Source organism: Poeciliopsis prolifica, unplaced genomic scaffold (assembly GCF_027474105.1).
Source record: "Poeciliopsis prolifica strain line A6 unplaced genomic scaffold, Auburn_PproV2 SCAFFOLD067, whole genome shotgun sequence".
In the NCBI taxonomy this organism is placed as follows: domain Eukaryota; kingdom Metazoa; phylum Chordata; class Actinopteri; order Cyprinodontiformes; family Poeciliidae; genus Poeciliopsis; species Poeciliopsis prolifica.
This window is the reverse complement of record NW_026562442.1, coordinates 2,156,840-2,173,756: the sequence shown is the minus strand read 5'-3', so window position 1 is coordinate 2,173,756 and position 16,917 is coordinate 2,156,840. Positions and strand designations below refer to the sequence as shown.

At 35.6% G+C, this 16,917-nt stretch overlaps 1 protein-coding gene across 1 annotated transcript in view; it reads right to left on the bottom strand.

Annotated features, from left to right (window-relative positions):
* The window catches only part of rassf3 (Ras association domain family member 3), a 47,216-nt gene that overhangs the window by 21,178 nt on the left and 9,121 nt on the right, over window positions 1-16,917 (bottom strand). The window contains exon 2 of the mRNA XM_055020429.1: window positions 15,896-16,008. Within this exon, the coding sequence (XP_054876404.1) occupies window positions 15,896-16,008 (113 nt within the window). The remainder of the gene's footprint in view (window positions 1-15,895; window positions 16,009-16,917) is intronic.

Genomic DNA, 16,917 nt, shown 5'->3' with positions numbered 1-16,917 from the left:
AAAAATGAAGTAAATCATTTTTAACTTGAAGCTGCACATTTATTCCAAAGATTCTTCATAAATACAAAATAAAACTGTAATCAACAGCCAGAACTGGTGAGTGAAGGAAGCAGCTGCTGACATCCATCCAAACCTCAACACAATCACTGTTAGTGCAAACTGCATTACATTTTCTGCTGGCCAACACTCTACAGTATCAAACAAACTGAGCAAGTCATCATCAGGTTGTTACTGTTAAGATTAATTCATGCTAGAGGAAGCGTCTCCGCAGCAACATGGCTGCTGACGTCAGCCGCACAGTAAGCCTACAGTCTACCAGACCGATTTGAATTAAAGATGAGCTGCTGCTTCAGCTGTCCACTGCGCATATGTGCATGTATGGTTGATGCAGGGGGAGTTGGGTGGGATTAACCCAGAGTGGTTCTTCATGTGGTCAGCGTGACATTTCCAGACACAAACTGCCATTCACACACAGATGAGTCCGTTAAATCCTCCTTAGACATGGCTACTCTGAGTCTGCCTATCAGCTGTCAGTCCTTGTGTTTCTTTGCTTGTCAAACTTTATTAAACTTCACTTTCTCCTTCATGCAGGTGCTCTAAACTAGCCTCAATGCATGTTCTCTGCATTCACACCATAACTTCTCCATTTTCTCATTTGCATGCAGACAACTGTGTGAACAAGTCCTCTGAGTTTTAGACAATTCCTAAAGAAAATAACAGTCTAACACAAAGCTGGATATATTTACTGACACATTTTTTTCTGCTTAATTAAAACCATTTTGAAGGTTTTCTATTGTTCAGCCTCACCCAGATTTTGCTTTTTAGACAAAAATATGTGGGTTAAAGAGATCCCCTGTAACATGACAGCTTAGAGGGGACCTATTATGCAAAACTCATGTTTTGCAGCTTTTTATTCTTCCATTTGGGTCTCAACTAAAACAGTCCAAGAACTTAAAAAAATAGAACACCAAGCAGGGTTTTTGGTGTCTGAAAAAAGAGCCGTTTGAAAATCCTCCCAATTACTAAGTTACAATCTGCGCCGTTATCTAGCAACCCAACCAGGGCTCCTGCATGTTTGGTCAGCTGGTTTTATAATGGCTGCAAGAAAAGTGTTTTATTGTTCACTTACTATTCAGAAACCACTTGTTGCATTCTTCTTGGTTGTGCAGGAGGCTCAACTAATGCTTTTCAAAGATGTACGGCTGTACATTTCCGATCTGTTCGAAGCAATTTTTACTGTAAATGAGTCTGAAGATGTGACCAGCACCAGCTTATTTAAATTTAAAGTGACAGAATTCCTAAAACAGCTCAAAATAGGCAGAACTAACCAGATGAAAATCTTAATGATTTTATGGAAAAAAAAAAAAAGAAATCTAATGAATATGTTTTGTTTAGCTTTATAGACCTGCCCTAATTTGCTAACGAAGCATAATAGGTCACCTTTAACCTACTGATAAGCAATACGTTTTGCAGGAAGTCATTTACTAAAACTATTACAGTCTCTAAAAGGATTACACTGAACACGATAGTGAGCATAAATACACATTTAAACTGTAGCTGTCCTTCTGTTCTGCAAATATACAAGCAGTGGTTTCATGTAGCAGTGCCACACATTCTTTCCCTGGGGGCAGCTCCCCTCCAGTTGTAATTACTGTCAGCATGTGGGAAACCAGCAGCACCCCACTGCAGCTCCAGAGCCACGGTTTAAGGTCACAACCCCTCGCTGCAGCACTGCATGGGCCTCATTGTCCATCAACCGAAGCGCAAAGGTGAAGGGTCATGCAAGGCTGCAGGATCTGCTTGCAAACGTCATCTGACAGAACCAGACAAATGTGAAATGGGCAGAGAGAGGATGAATGGCTTGATTCTGCTACAGTATGCTGAGCTGTCAGGGAGGGGAACAAACCAGCTGTGTTTGCAACGCTGAAACAAGCTGGGCAACTTATGAGGAAGAGTAGCAACTCAAGGACATGCAGTACCTTGCAAGCCATTAAAAAAAAGAATCACATTGTGTTCCTTACAACCAGTGAATTCAATACGTTTTATTCAACCTAATGGCAACTTTAGAACTAAGAGATAGAAAAACTGATACATGAGTTTGTGTTTCACCATTTAAGTTTTCAACTCATATTTTCCTATATTTAACTCCATCATGACCCAGAACAGCCATCATGTCCCCACTTGGTCACCACTGCATAATACTGCCACCACAATGTTGCAACTAGGACAGTTTGTTTGCCAATTAAAATGCGACAAAGTTTGTATTTGTAACTATATGTGAATGAGTTTTGCAATGCAGCACTCAGTCCAAACCGTTCTTCAACAGAGTCATTATTTCTTAAGAGTGAAAACTTGCCAAACTCGGACCACTGGTCAAATTCCAGCGAAACCAAGCTTGAAAAACGTGAAACCTTGTAAACCTGCCAAACCGCAGTGAAAACTAAAACTATTCTGTGGTTTCACAATTAAAGGAAAACCTATAATTTAGGTAAAATACAAAAGCATTGAATATTTATAGCTATAATAATTTAATCTTAAATCATAAGGTTTGCAGGTGGCTCTCAACTCCCTGTCAGGTGAAACCAAACATGCACAACAGGTGGGCGGACGCTTAAAAAAGAGTTATTTTTCATGTGTTCCCGGGATAAAGTGCAACTATTTGAGAGGTTACCTTGCTGTCTGTGACTTTCCCGGGAGGTTTTTTGAAGAAGGAAGTCCTGGCGGTGAAGAAGAACTCCTCGGAGTCTTCCTCCAAGCTGCTGTAGCCGCTGCTCATCGTGCTATTCCACGTCATTTGCGGGCAAAACTTCCCGACGCGGACCCGGTCGCATCAAAACTCCCCTTTTGAAATAACAGCACTGATAAAATAAATACATAAAATCCCCCGCGGCTGATGTGTCTCGACACCAGACCTGTGGGTGTCTCCGTCAACTGCTGATTCCCTCCGTTAAATCCGTTCTCCCAGTTCTTTCCCTCTTCGGTCACTGGAATAAGTCCGCCGGTTCGGCCGAAACTCGTTGAAATTGTTCCATTTTAAAACGCCAAAAACCCAAATGGCTTATTTTGCGAAAAAAATACTCTTCTTGGTGAGAAAAAAAAAACCAACTGCAATTGTAACTGTAAGAAAAGGGGGAAACCACAACAAGCTCCAATCATTCGACGTCTCTGCTCGTTTGACGGTTGAATGTGCGACTCCCCTGTGACAGCCAGCAAGCTACAGTGAAGCCCCGCCTACTACAAGAAACAAACCAATCACCTGTCTTAACATTTTTACGAAGCCCGCCCCATTGCAAGCAACAGCCAATCACAAAATTGATGGCTATTTTAAGTCTGGTTAAATATTAAAAACAAAAAAAGGTGTAAAATACTTTGATTTAGGCTATTTCTTTCTTCTTAAAATTAATTTTTTGAAATCAAATTTTAATATAACAGGTATTTTTTAAATGAATTTATAACATCATTATAAAACCACACCTCAAAGAAAAAATAAAATAATGTCACTAGTAAACTCACTGGAAAACAAGTACATGTTTTCACATTTTGTTGAGAGCAATCATGAAGTGGAGGAAAATGATTTTAGTTTTTTAAACAAGTTAAAATCTTAAAGGAGGGGTTTCCATTTTTATTCTGCCCCATTTACTCAGACAACCCAAAATAAAATTTAGGGCAGTGGTGTCCAAAATTAGTTCTCAATGACAAGTATCCTGCATAACTTCACAAAACCTTTAGTGTATAGATGAAAAAAGCTGTAATTGAAGCAAAACATTGTTCTACAAAAAGTTTCTGAAGCACAAATGCTCTTGCAAGACACTGTAGATATAAAACTTTAAAAATGATACAATACTGTCATAAAAGTTAGCTTTTATTAAAAGCTAACTTTTTCATAAAACTATAAGTTATGAGGAAATTACTAGAAACTGATGCTAAAAGCAAAGCTGCAATAAAAAGAAACTCGTGCATGTTTTCTGTCTTACTTCACACCCAGAGGCAAAAAGAGCCATTTTCTTCACTTCTGTTGAGCAGGAGAAGATTCACTTAAACCTCAGTAAATCCAACAAATAACAACAAATCCCAATAACAAGAATATAAAGTTACAAAATTACTGAAAAATGCTACAAAAAAAAAAGGAGAGGATTGAAGACAAAGATTTTGGAAACAGAAATGTAAGAAAATATTGTTTTTTCTCAATTGCATAGTTACAAAACAAGTTCTTCTGGAGCAAGCTTTTTCTCATCCCATTCTTGACCAAAATTACAAACTCAAAAGGTTTTAAATGTCTACTTGTTTCTGAACGTTTAATCTGTTTGCCTTCTTTGGATTCAAGATGACATTTCAGATGATTTTTGAACATTTCATACAACATTTATCTGTGGCTTTAACCAGAAACAGAACATTTTTCATTTAGGTGGATGGTAAGATTCAGTTTCAGTTCCTGAATTAATTGATATTTAAAGATGCTCTTCTGGACCAAACAATAGAGAAAGTAGCAAAAATACATTCCAGAACAAACTGTCACTTTTGTTTTTTTGTTTACCATGAATAGCTAAAATTTATGATGACAGCAAATTAAAATGTCTATCATTGAAACAAGGTTTTAATAGACTATGATTGTCTTCTGAATATTGCAATTTCACATAGTCATAAATTAAATTAACAAAAGGTAAAATGGTAAAATTACATAACATTTAGTGAGAAGGTATATTTAGTGTTGAGTTTAAGTGGTTTAAATCACATCAGGGATTTATTTATATTTAACCACGTTGTAGCAAAGCCTCCTGTCACATTTTTACGCAGCAACAACCGAGGTAAATTAAAACTGCTCTATTTTCAGTCACCTTTACTCATTATTGGACATGATGTTAAGATTCTTAGTATTAAACTGTTTGTGTAGCAACACACAGAGCTGCAAAAAAAGCCACAAAAATCAGAAAAGCAGGTTCAGATGCAGAATCTATGCTACATCTGCATTAAATCAGGCCTAACCCAATCTCACACATGTACCCACTCATTCAGCAGAGGGAGCGTAGCACGCACACGAGCGCTAATTTAGAACCAGGGAGGGTAGAAAAGAGACCAAAATAAATATGCCTGGTGTGGGTCAGCCAAACCAAAATCTGGTCTTTTGAAATACAACACAGCAGAGATCTACTCAAAACAATCAAAGTGCTCAGATCAGCATTGCTTCAGTGGACCGCCCAGCGTCCGGCGGGACATGAAAACTTCACTGGACATTCTTTCTTTAAATAATAATAATTCATAGCGTTTAGAGTATGAATCCAGGAGATGAACCGATTTTAAGGTCTAATTACCACAGAATGATTTCCATCTTAACTGTACAAACACGTTAAGATTGTGCACAAACACATAATATCTGGAATCAGCTTCTACAAACTCCTGATAGTATTTCATTCATTAGCAGCCTTTTACTCTTAGATATTCAGGAAATCCCAGTTTAGCTGAAACTAGACATGCAATCCCAATAAACTGAGAGAAGTGCTCATTGTGCCAGTCGGGTTAAACATTAATCGAATTCCAGTAAAGACAGCCTAAGATTACATGTTGCCCTTCTGAAAAACTCAGCATTTAGGTAGAGACAGACACTTTCCAGGAATAAACAGCAATGCTACAAGATGGTAAACACAATCTCAGACCTGATACAAAAACAATATTTTACTCAGGGTTTGCCCCTGTGCATTATAAGCCTGGCGGGCCACCAGGCTTTACTTGTGCCCATACCCTGCTAAGCATGACTTATTTTTTTAAAGTCTTTTCAAAATGTTTGCATTTCTTAAGGCTTCATTGCTGGTGTTCATGTATCAATCTTCCAATATTTTAATAACAATGATGACCTAATTATTTAAATTATGATGTAGAAGCAGAATCCAATGTAAGGGTTACAAGATGTGGATTAAAGAAGTGAATGTGGATCAGTGGGATCAAAATTTCAGCCTCCAAACAATCTGGGATCCTCAAAACAAGATAAAGACCAATCAAATCAAATAAAAACTACAAAAGGCCCTAATAAAGGCACAAAGACCACTGAGAAATGACTTATGACTTCTACTCATACTTAACATTGTTACAAAGACAGAAACGTTACTCAGCCATGTATTCAGAGACGTAGTGACGAAGAAGTCTGGACATAAGAATGCTGTTAGATCTGTAGCTCCTTCAGTTACACATTACACACATTCCTGTTCTGACAAACCGGTGATGTTTCCAACACAGCCTGCAGCTCTAATCACAGACTGACGGTGAAACTGGGAGATGCACCGAGTCACCAACCAATCACGTCCTCAGGGTTTAAGAAACCAACAGAAATTAGTTTTTCTGCTCATTTTTGATGTGCTGGAAGGATTTTAGTTGGAAAAACTAGATATACGTTGTAAATAAGTGTTAATAAGATAGAAACTGAGGAAATGATAGATTCTTTATCCAGAATTTTTGAACAATTTTTGGTTTCAACTGCTTCTATAACAGAACAGGTGACGAGATGTTTAGCATTGTTATTTTAATTTAACTGAGTTGTGTTTTTTTGACACTTAGCTGTCAGCCGTGAGTCTTTTGCACCAGACTGAGTCATTAGCATGGAGTCATCAGCAGGGAGCCATCAGTCTTTAGCACCAGCTTGAGTCGTTTGTAAGAAGTCGCGAGTCGTTAGCATGGAGCTAACAGTAAGTGTCGTTATGACAAAAACAGAGATGTTTACTACCAGCCTGCTTCATGTCAATTGTAAAGTCATATTCAAACGGCACTGCGCCATTTCCTAGCAACCCCACCAGAGTCAAACCCAAGAGGAGCTCCAGAATGTTTGGTCAGCTGGCTTTAAGAAAAGTGTTTTATTGTTGACTTACTACTCAGAAACCACTTGTTGGTTGTGCAGGAGGCTCCACTTTTGCTTTTCAAAGATGTACGATTATATAATTCTGTGTTCTGCCAGATTATTTAAAATGTTCAGATATTTTAGTGCTCAAGAAGATTAACCAACATCTACCTTATACAAGTGCCATGCTCTTGTTCTTCTTGTTTCGAGGAGTTGCTAAGAGAAATGGTTTTCTGTTTTGATTTAAACATCAAATTAGTCTCTTGTATTTTAATGTTAATTAACATTTGACTGGTTTATGATATGAACAGACAAATGGCACTACTAAGTATAGAAATATGTATTTTTACGTTTTTATTAGGAAAAATAAACATTTTATGAAATTGGCTTGAAAAGAATTTAATTGTGCATCGTAAGACATTTTTTAAATGTTTTTATATGTACTGTTCATCCACTTTGTTTATTTATTTCACCAGTTTTTCATTTCCTGACAAAAGTGGTTAAATCAAGGACTATTTGCAAATTTGATTTTAATGTCTTTTGACTGACTTATCCAGTACAATATGTTGGGATCTCCTTAGGGTAACAATCTGTTCATGTTCTTTCTCTGAAACTCTGTAAGTGTAAATTTCAAAATATCTGAATAATTTAATGTACAGAAGGTTTTCAGGAGCAGATGTCAGCCCTTAACTGTATTTGGCTGCTTTTAAATTAAGTTTATCTAGTCTGTTGCATCTGCTGCCTGATTAAATTACCTTATAATGGCTAATTGGAGCACATAGACTTTAAACTTGTAACTTTTTTTTTTTTAAAGATGTGTCAGTTTGGATTTCACTGGAGTGTTTTAAAGTCTAAATTCTGCCTTTTCTGGGTTACAGCAGTGAGGTCCTGTGGGAAAAGCAGTCAGTGGCTAAATGTCTGGTTAAAAATTAATCCTGTTTAAAACCAGACAGACCTCATTGTGTCCTGGGTGATTGGACAGAAAGAAACGTAGAACCACCAGGTGGACATAAAGCAATAAAACAAAGACATGGCAGTTTTCTCAACAAAAAGTCAAAGTCCTTTTGGCTTTCATTGAGAGTAAACTCAATCTACATTTCTTCTTCATGTACTTCTCCTCTTTCTCCTTATATTTAAAATGTATTTATTGGCAGCATTTGTTTTCAAAGTCAATAACACTAAAAAACAATAAAACCAAAAGATATGACATCATGTTTTAATGAATTCATAAATATTCCAGGAGGAAGCTGAGAGAAATGAATGGGTTTCCATGTTAATTTAGGAAAGTAATTATATAGAATAGAAAAATGTGTATTCTGTTCAATTGATTTCCTAAACGGAAATGTACTTTATGTAACATGTTACCTGAAAGTACAGTAAATATTTTCATCAGGTTGGCTATCATTTAATCAAAAAATATATTCCCCAGTCTGACCAGGTTTGTGGTTTATGCTACAAACAGACAAATGAGAGGGTGATGCTTAAGAGCTCACCTAGTGAGGCTCTTTGTGTTCCGGAGTATTTATTAGTGGGGAGTGGTTTCTTTTTTTCAGCAGGAAGGTGTGTTTGTGGTCTAATGAAAAGGTAGGAAGGTTGGGGGTTTGAGTCCCTCACAGCTGCTTTAAAGATGGGAAACAACAGATGGGGATTTTACTCAGGGAACTCCCCTCAACATCTTTCACTTAGTTAATAATTAACACTATTTAGACCTCATAAAAATGCCTCTTAACTGCAACAGAGAGGTCACGTTTTTATTGGGATAGCTTTAGACTTCTGAAGTTTGTTTAATTGATTGTTTAAAAGACTATGTTTGTTTAATTGATTTAAACAGATTCAGGATTTGATCAATCTGAAAAAGTTCAAAGCAACATTTTTAAAAATAGGTTAAATATTTTTTAACATGTTTTCAATATGTATGCAAGTATGAGTCAATCTGAACAACAACATGAAAACAGGATTTGTAACTTTTTTGTATATTTTATGTATTTTTTCTAAAAATAATAATAAAAAACTCACATTAACACATGAGGAATGATGTCACAACCAAATGGATTAAATAATCATAAAATAATCAAACATCAGGCTGCTAGTCCTGACTCTTCACATAAATTATGCATAATTAAAAAGACAAAGTCTTTATGTAATAATTGATTACATATACTTATAAATACTCATCGTACACAAAATTAACTCAATACGAGGTTTTGCCTTTAATCTTGCATTTAATTAAAGTTTGGAAAACTATAATTCAGCCACCATTGTTGCAGAAAAAAAAAAGAGTACAATTTTTTTTTTTTATTACAAGTGAAGGCTTTATGTTTAACATAAAATAGATTTTTTTGTCTGAATTTATAGTGAGACCAAACTGAAAAACCTTTCCTTAATATTTCTATATTTTGCTTGACAACCACAAATTGCTTTGATGTATATTTAAATGGTTTTAAGAGCACTTAGAAATACAAATACTTTTTAAAAAAGGTTTGTCAATATTATATTTATGTTCCCAAAAGGAAGAACCAGAAGTGGATCAGCTCCTCTGTCAGGATTTTAAATAATGCACTGAATTATTTACAACTTGATTTTGCATCAAATGTCTCGAATTGGCTTTAATCTGAGACATTTAACTCAACTTTATTTTTTATTTAGCACATCCGTCTGGCCTTAAATCATACTTTAGTTGAATCAGTGCTGAATTTCTGTGCCGAGTCTCAGATTCAAAAACTGCATAAATCAAGCATAATGAATTTGGTTTGTTCAACATGAGAAGATGCCTGCAGTGTATTCTTTTTTATTATTTTTTGGACTCTGATTGTGGTTTCAGAACATGTCCCAGCACACTGTGATCTACTGCAGGGTGTGCAGGCCAGTATTTTACCCTGACAGACAAAACACTGAGTGTCTCCTGATCAAAGAGCAGAGGAATGCTGCCGGAGGATCACATGCAGGCCCGGTGTATCGCATAATCACAGACAGAGAGCCACAGATGAAGGATTAAACACAAACAGTTGCTAGAGAAGAAGGTGCATTGAGAGTAAAGATGCATTAACATGCATTATAAACTGCCAACCAACTCAAACAACAGAGTAGATGTACAGCTGTAACCAGACACACACCTATATGGGCAAAAAACACATACAGTTATTTATAATCTACAGTTTAGATGTGTTTTTACTTTAAGAAGTGCATTTGTAAGGTCAGACACTGATGTTGGATGAGATAGCCTCACCTCTAATTCTACTTGGTTTAGGTGCCTGCCAACCAATCCACACCAAACTTTCCAAAACTCCTAAAAACACCCCCACACCTTAATCGTCCTTTCACCGAACTTTAAACTTGACACAATGGAGTCAGCTGCCGTTGTTATGACAACCGCTAACCTCAAATTCATCCATCGGATTTCCAGAAAGAAGCAACACTGATCATTTCATTGCACAAACTGGAGTCTGAAAATAAAATTCTATTAATGGAAACAATTTTGTTTGTATCACGAGTCATGTGTTCAGCAGCACACTTATTCATGTGTTATTTTAATTAAGTTTTTTATTTAATGGCAACTCAGCAATTGCGAAATTGTGTTGTTTTTTTAATGCTAGCTGAATAGCAACAAATATTTGTGCACCGTTATAATGGAAACACAGTTACAGAAGTTTGATTTGTTCCTCTGGAGAGCAGATCTCCACTAGAGTGTACAGGAATCGTTTTACACCACGTCACTCGACGTTTTGATTAACACTTGGTGATGTAAATCTGGGATGAAGCTTCTCAAACCAGTTTAACTCTCACTTGTGTGGCCACCAGGCATTTACAACACTGGCATTTCCATTTTTGCTCGCATTGCTCTTTGCTTGCAGGATTTAAATAGTGGTGCAATAAACAGTTTTTTTACCCTGTTAACTTATCAAATAGAATCCAACATGGCAACCTTTGTAGGAGTGTTTTAAAGTCTTGATCAATAGTTTCTAAATATTTAAAAAAAATTAAAAACATTTTATGCTGTAATTGAAGAAGATGGTTTAAAGAAATACTGGTAGAAATATCAGGCCTCCACAGTAGATGAACAAAGTTGTTTTTTTCTGTTCAGCATTGATTTCTGATGAAGAAAAGCTGCAGGTTTGAAGTGAAACAGCAGAAGGGAGTCTCAGTGCAGAAACACCAAATCAGCAAAACTCTAAGTCAAACTCACACGGACTCAACTGTGGGTGATTTAGTGCCAAGATAAACATTTCTGACTCTTATTATCCTTTTAAACGCTCTTCATCAGGAATTTAAACTTTTTAAAATAAAACGTATCAAAAAATACACCTGTTTAGTTTTTTCCCTTCGGTCGCTTTATCATAAAACACTGACGCCTCTGAATTTAAATATCTTCCTTTTGGTTTCATCTTGTTGCATTAGTCTGAAGCCTGAAAGCGTGCATTCAGCACTTTATGTTGTTGACAGCAGGACCACAGTGAAAGAAGCCTGAATGAATGCTGAATGTGGGTCATTTACAGTGCACTCTTATCCAATCCAGTCGGTTTCTTGGATAGAGATCATCCAACAGGATAAGGACCTGAGTTAAGCACAAATAAACAAACAAATGCTGTGCAACATCACAGATAGCAGTTCACTGGAGAGTCCCACCCTGATGGCTATCTACATTTTCCTCTGAACCACCAACAAAAAACGAAAGAAAATACTTCTTCCATTCATGTGAAGGAGAATATACTGAGTTGGAGTTTTGAGTTGACAGATCTGGTTTAGACTTTTATCCTGAGAAGGTAAACACAACTGAAAAAGATCTGAGTTTGTAGATTCCCAGTAGGAAGTTTGGAAAATTTTTCAAATAAATGTAAACAAGGCAGCTTGTATTTGAGGTTAAGCATTAAATATAACTTGCATAACTATCACCTGACATCTTTCCATCTTTAGACTGGTTAGTTACCCATTGCTGCAACAACTAATTGGAGCTGCAAAATGCTGCATTTCTTTGTGTGCATTTGTGTTGATTGTAGATTTTTCCTTTTATTTTCAGAGATTGCAGCATTTTTCTGTTTGGTTTGTATTTTTATGTTTTTGAATTTGTCCATGCATATGTTTGCAGTGCGTTTTGGCACCAGTTGACCAATAAATGTGGTTGATTTGTAAGTTGACGCTTGCAAAGTTTAGCAATCTCTTTCATTTTGAACCAACAGCTTGACTTGCAGACTTGAATTCTCCATTTTCAAGAAAATCTTAATCAGTAGAAAAACATTAGCAGCACTAACAGATACTCTGCTGTCCAAGTTGTGATCGATTACGTCACAACAATACTTTCCCACCATTGGGTTCTTTCCCACAAGACAAGAACCTGGCACACAGGCCATAAAGCTGGGTGAGGTCTCATGAGATGCTAAAGGAAACCCAACAGCAGCCAGGTTATTTCAGTATTTTATCAGATGTTTTTGGCAGGTTTAACATCGTACAAACCGCTAATATCATTTTTAACAACACAGTTTTGTGTGCTGTTTTTTGTTGTTTTCCTGGAAGCTCCAGGGTTTTTTAATCAATTCCAGACTCAGATAAATTAATCACCCAAAATGAAAGACTTTTTAAAAAAACTCATGGACATTGCCCTCTGTTCACTCTCGTTGTTTCTTTCCATCTGCGATGAGTTTAGTTTCTCTATGTTTGTCTTTCCCAGCTCACAGGAAGTTAATTTTATCCTCTCTTTTGGCTCCTTGTCAATCATTTACAGGATCTGCCAGCATTTAAACTGATCGCATGGCAGGAGAGGAATATCTGACAGTGTTACATGTATATTTTTTCACAGGTTTTAGTATATTTTTATTAGGTTTACTTTTTAAAAATCTATTAAATTGATAAACAAGCTCAAATAAAGGAATGCTCTATTTTTAGGGGGACAAGCCAAAGTGGAGAAGAGCTGCAGCTTTAGATCGTGACTTTATGTAATATATCAATAAATATAATTTCCAGGATTTAAAACGAGTTATCATCTATGTATTCTTATGTTCTCAGTATTTGTTGTGTTCAGGTTTCCTGTGCTGCTCATTGAAGGCAGATGATTGAATTGACTTAATTTTATTAGTGAGTTAGTGGTTTATATTAAGCAGACATTTCCTCTTAACAAGGTTTTATGGATCATTGTCAACGTTTTGAACTATCTCTCCATAATGGCTGACTTTGTTGTTTATTGCAGCAGTTCTATTTATTTATTTGCAGCTGAATTATTTTTAGCCCGATGCACTGATGGATCTTGTGAGGATGTTTATTAAATTATAGCAGATGGATTTTTAAGGGTGATATGAGTCACACTGTAGTTTTCAACATGCATACAGCAACACTGATATGACTTTCATACATGCAGTTACAGTAAACTGACACTGTGTGGATATATGTAAATGTAAATCCACAAGTGTTGATAGATGTTCACATACTGTAGAGAACACAACCGCTTTATTTATCCTTCAGATATATATAGGTGTGTGTTTGGTTGGTCACTTTGTTGGAGTGTTGGTTGAATGGATGGAAGACTTTTTGGATATTTTTTTAGTCGGTTGATTGGACCAACCAATCAACCATCAGAACACCTATTTTGTTAGTTGGTCGGATTGTCAGTTGGATAATTTGTTAGTGTATTTTCGGAATACTTGGTTAGTTGTTTGATTTGTTGGTTGGATGGATGGTTGAATGGGTTTAGGTAAAAGTCACATGAAGCAACGGGCGGAGCAAAGGAGGTGGAGAAGAAAGAGCAAACCCAACAAAACTTTCAAGGGGTCCAGAATTGGTCTTTTCTCCTCGACTGTTTCATATTTAACATCTAACATAAAGTCCTTGTGCATCTCTTTCAAACTTTGTGATCAAAACTTGATTTAAAGTAAAACACGTAACATAAAATATGTTCTTTTTTAAATTACTATTCACTCTTTTTGATGGTTTTTATGAGAATTGCTGCTATTGAGTTTTTATATGGAAATACTGGAGGAACATTAAAAAGCAAAGAGGAAAATAAAGAACTTGGCTGAATTTAAAACTGTGTCTTATGAAGTATATTCTGTATAAGAATAATTGACTCACACACCCAGGATGCATCACACGATAAGAATGGAGTTTAATTCCTAAAGGACAGTTGGGCGTGCATCCCTTCTGGTTTATCATGGCGTAGTTTTGCTGCTCACACTATTCTATTACAGCCACATTTTGCTCATTTTAGTAACTTTAGCAGTTATGTTATGTGTCAGAGCTCTTATATAAACAGCTGAGATTATTTTCAGGAAACAGTTGCAGGATGTGCAACACAGAAACACCAGAATACAATTCAAGTCATAGTTTATCTTCATATACACAAATTAAACATCAAAACATGAGAATTTTTGTCTACTTTGACCACTGTACTACAGTTTTCAGTCACCCAAATTTACCTCCATTATTTTTCTAGTCTGGATTTTTTTATTAAAAACTGCAATTAAAGGGTCTCTTTAAAGTGCTATTTTTTTTACAAATATATTTAAAATCAAACTAGGTTCTAAAAGGTCTCATAGTTTGCACATTACCTCGTCCTGACATAATTTATCACTTTAGAAACCAAAGTTTCACCTTTGTGTTTACAACACATCAAACCCGTTGATCTGCCTGCTGTGGTTTTGGCTCCGCTGCTGCTGCTCAATGCTGATGTGGTTTTATTCCTCTTGCAGAACCAGGATTATCTCAGCACATTGCCAACCAGAACACATTCATAACCGTGCTGAGTAATGCTGAGAGCTGCATTGTGGTCCATTCATAAAAATATGCTTTTGTTGTGTGAGGGAGTGCGGTTGCAGGCAGCTGTGTTAGCTCTATGGATGGCGATGTCTTTAAAACCTGATTTGCTGCACATGTGCTGCAGAAATGCTAAAGCAGGGTTTAGTTATTGCTAACATGACCGAAATAACAAAACAATAAACTAAAACTTACTGGAAAAAGTTCGACACAATTTCTGATGGTTGCATCTTCTGAATTTTAAGTCTGCTGAACTGTTTCAAAAACTGTCTGTGTTTGTTGGTGAGCAAACTTAAAATCCTTGAAAATATTAACTGATCTAGTAAAATTATCTTTTTTTTCTGTAAAATATGTAACGACTGTATTGCTTGTTAAAGCAGAAGATAAAGGTGAAAATCTCGAGAGGAGGAATGTTTTACTACAGCACCATCATGTGGTGACCCCGGGTTACTACAAAATGTTCAATTTTAGTGAATTTATACCAGCTTCATTCCAGTTTAAACATTATTTGACTGTCTGGACCTCTTATCTGATAAATAATTAAAGTACAAATCTAACTTGAAGCCCTGAAAGTTGCAGCACCCAAACTTCTTCTTGAGAAATGTAATCTGGATGCTTCTTAATCAACACATTTTCTACTTTTAATATTTTTTTTCTTTTAATTTATTCCAGTTTCTAAAAATTAAGCAAATAATGTGAAATAATCACACTGTAAAAGTTTAAAATGCATCTCACTGCTGTATTCGAGACAGCTGATTGGGTCTCTCGCAATAAACAATAAATCAATTAATTGCACAATAAATTAAGATGAACTCAATAATTTCTATTTCCGTCTTTTCTCTTTTTCTACCCAAAACTGGATGACAAAACTCTTTAGTTTGGTACGTTGGTCTCAACTAGCTCTTTTTCGAAAGACAGTTTTGTTTATAGAGGAATCATAATTAATTTTATTTGTTGTTTCTGTTTTGTTTATTTATTTTGGACATTTAAATTGTCTTCCAGTTTCAGTGATAAATGTTCATTAGAATTTAGAGTTTATCTTTAAGAATGTGTTCTTGCATTCTAAAGCTATTATTGTTACATTACTTGAAAATAGTTTCAAAACAAAAATATTATTGTTTTTTGCTTCCATTAATGTTAATAGAAATAGAACGGAGGAAATTGCAGCAAAGTCCTTTAAAATATGACTAATTAGAGGAACTGATTTGAAATAAAAGTACAATTAATTATATACATATTTACAAGCAAAAGTGCAGATGTGAAAAGAAACACCCATGAAGACATTTACACAGACAGCTGCTGAGGTAAACAAGAGTCGGCTCATTTTTTACTCACATGCAGCGGCGTGTTGTTGTTGTTCAGATGGTCCTGACTGAGAGGCGACGCAGCAGGATGGCAGTCGAGTGACACTTTCTCCCGACATTCAGCATGACAAGCATATTTACAACCTGCAGAGAAATGAGTCTGCATCAGCTTAAAAGAGCATGCGAGCCAAAACAATAAGAGGAAGAGGTTATTTGTGAGCTTCACATACATGAAGCAATATCATTTATACAAATCCTCCGTTGATATTGACGCCTCGTCGGTTGGACTCGTAGATCCCAATTTGCAAATAAAGCCAACGTCATGCAAATTCTGAGTTTAGCAAACTCAGAAGAAAAGATTTCAACATAAAATTTATCAGGATCACTAACATTTTAATAATAACGCACAAACAGGAAGGATTTCAATAAAATAACTTGGGGAAATAAGCATGAATAGAAGAAATGATTGAGAAAGACAAAGATTCTGAATGTTTTTGTGTTTTAAAACAAGTGCATTCTGGGAAATTGAGTGCAGTATTGATTCACAGATTATATTCATATTTGTTACATGGAAGACAATAAATACTGGGAGAGAATAAATGTGAAAAATACAGATTATAGTTTTACAACAATTCCACTAAAATCAATAAATACTTAACACCTTTTAATTCAAAAGCTCTTTGATTTTAGTCACTTAAATTAGTTATAAACAAAAGTAATGCAGTAAACAGATCATAGACATTTCAATTATATTTTCTAAAGTCATATTTTATGTTTAATCTGTAAACTGTTCAGACAATAAGAAGAGTAAGAACTGTAAGGGAAAAGTCAAGTTATGTACTCTTTAAAAATATACTTAAGCTAATTGACAATTGTAATTAATAATAACTCAAATTGTAACAAAAACTGTGAAAAAAAAATTATATTTATTCAAGAGAATAAAATAAGACAGTGGTAAAGAATAGTTTTATTTAATTCAAAACTTAAAAACGTAGCTGAATTGCAGCAAAAAATAAATGAAGTCATAACATTTATATTGAATAATAAAAAAAA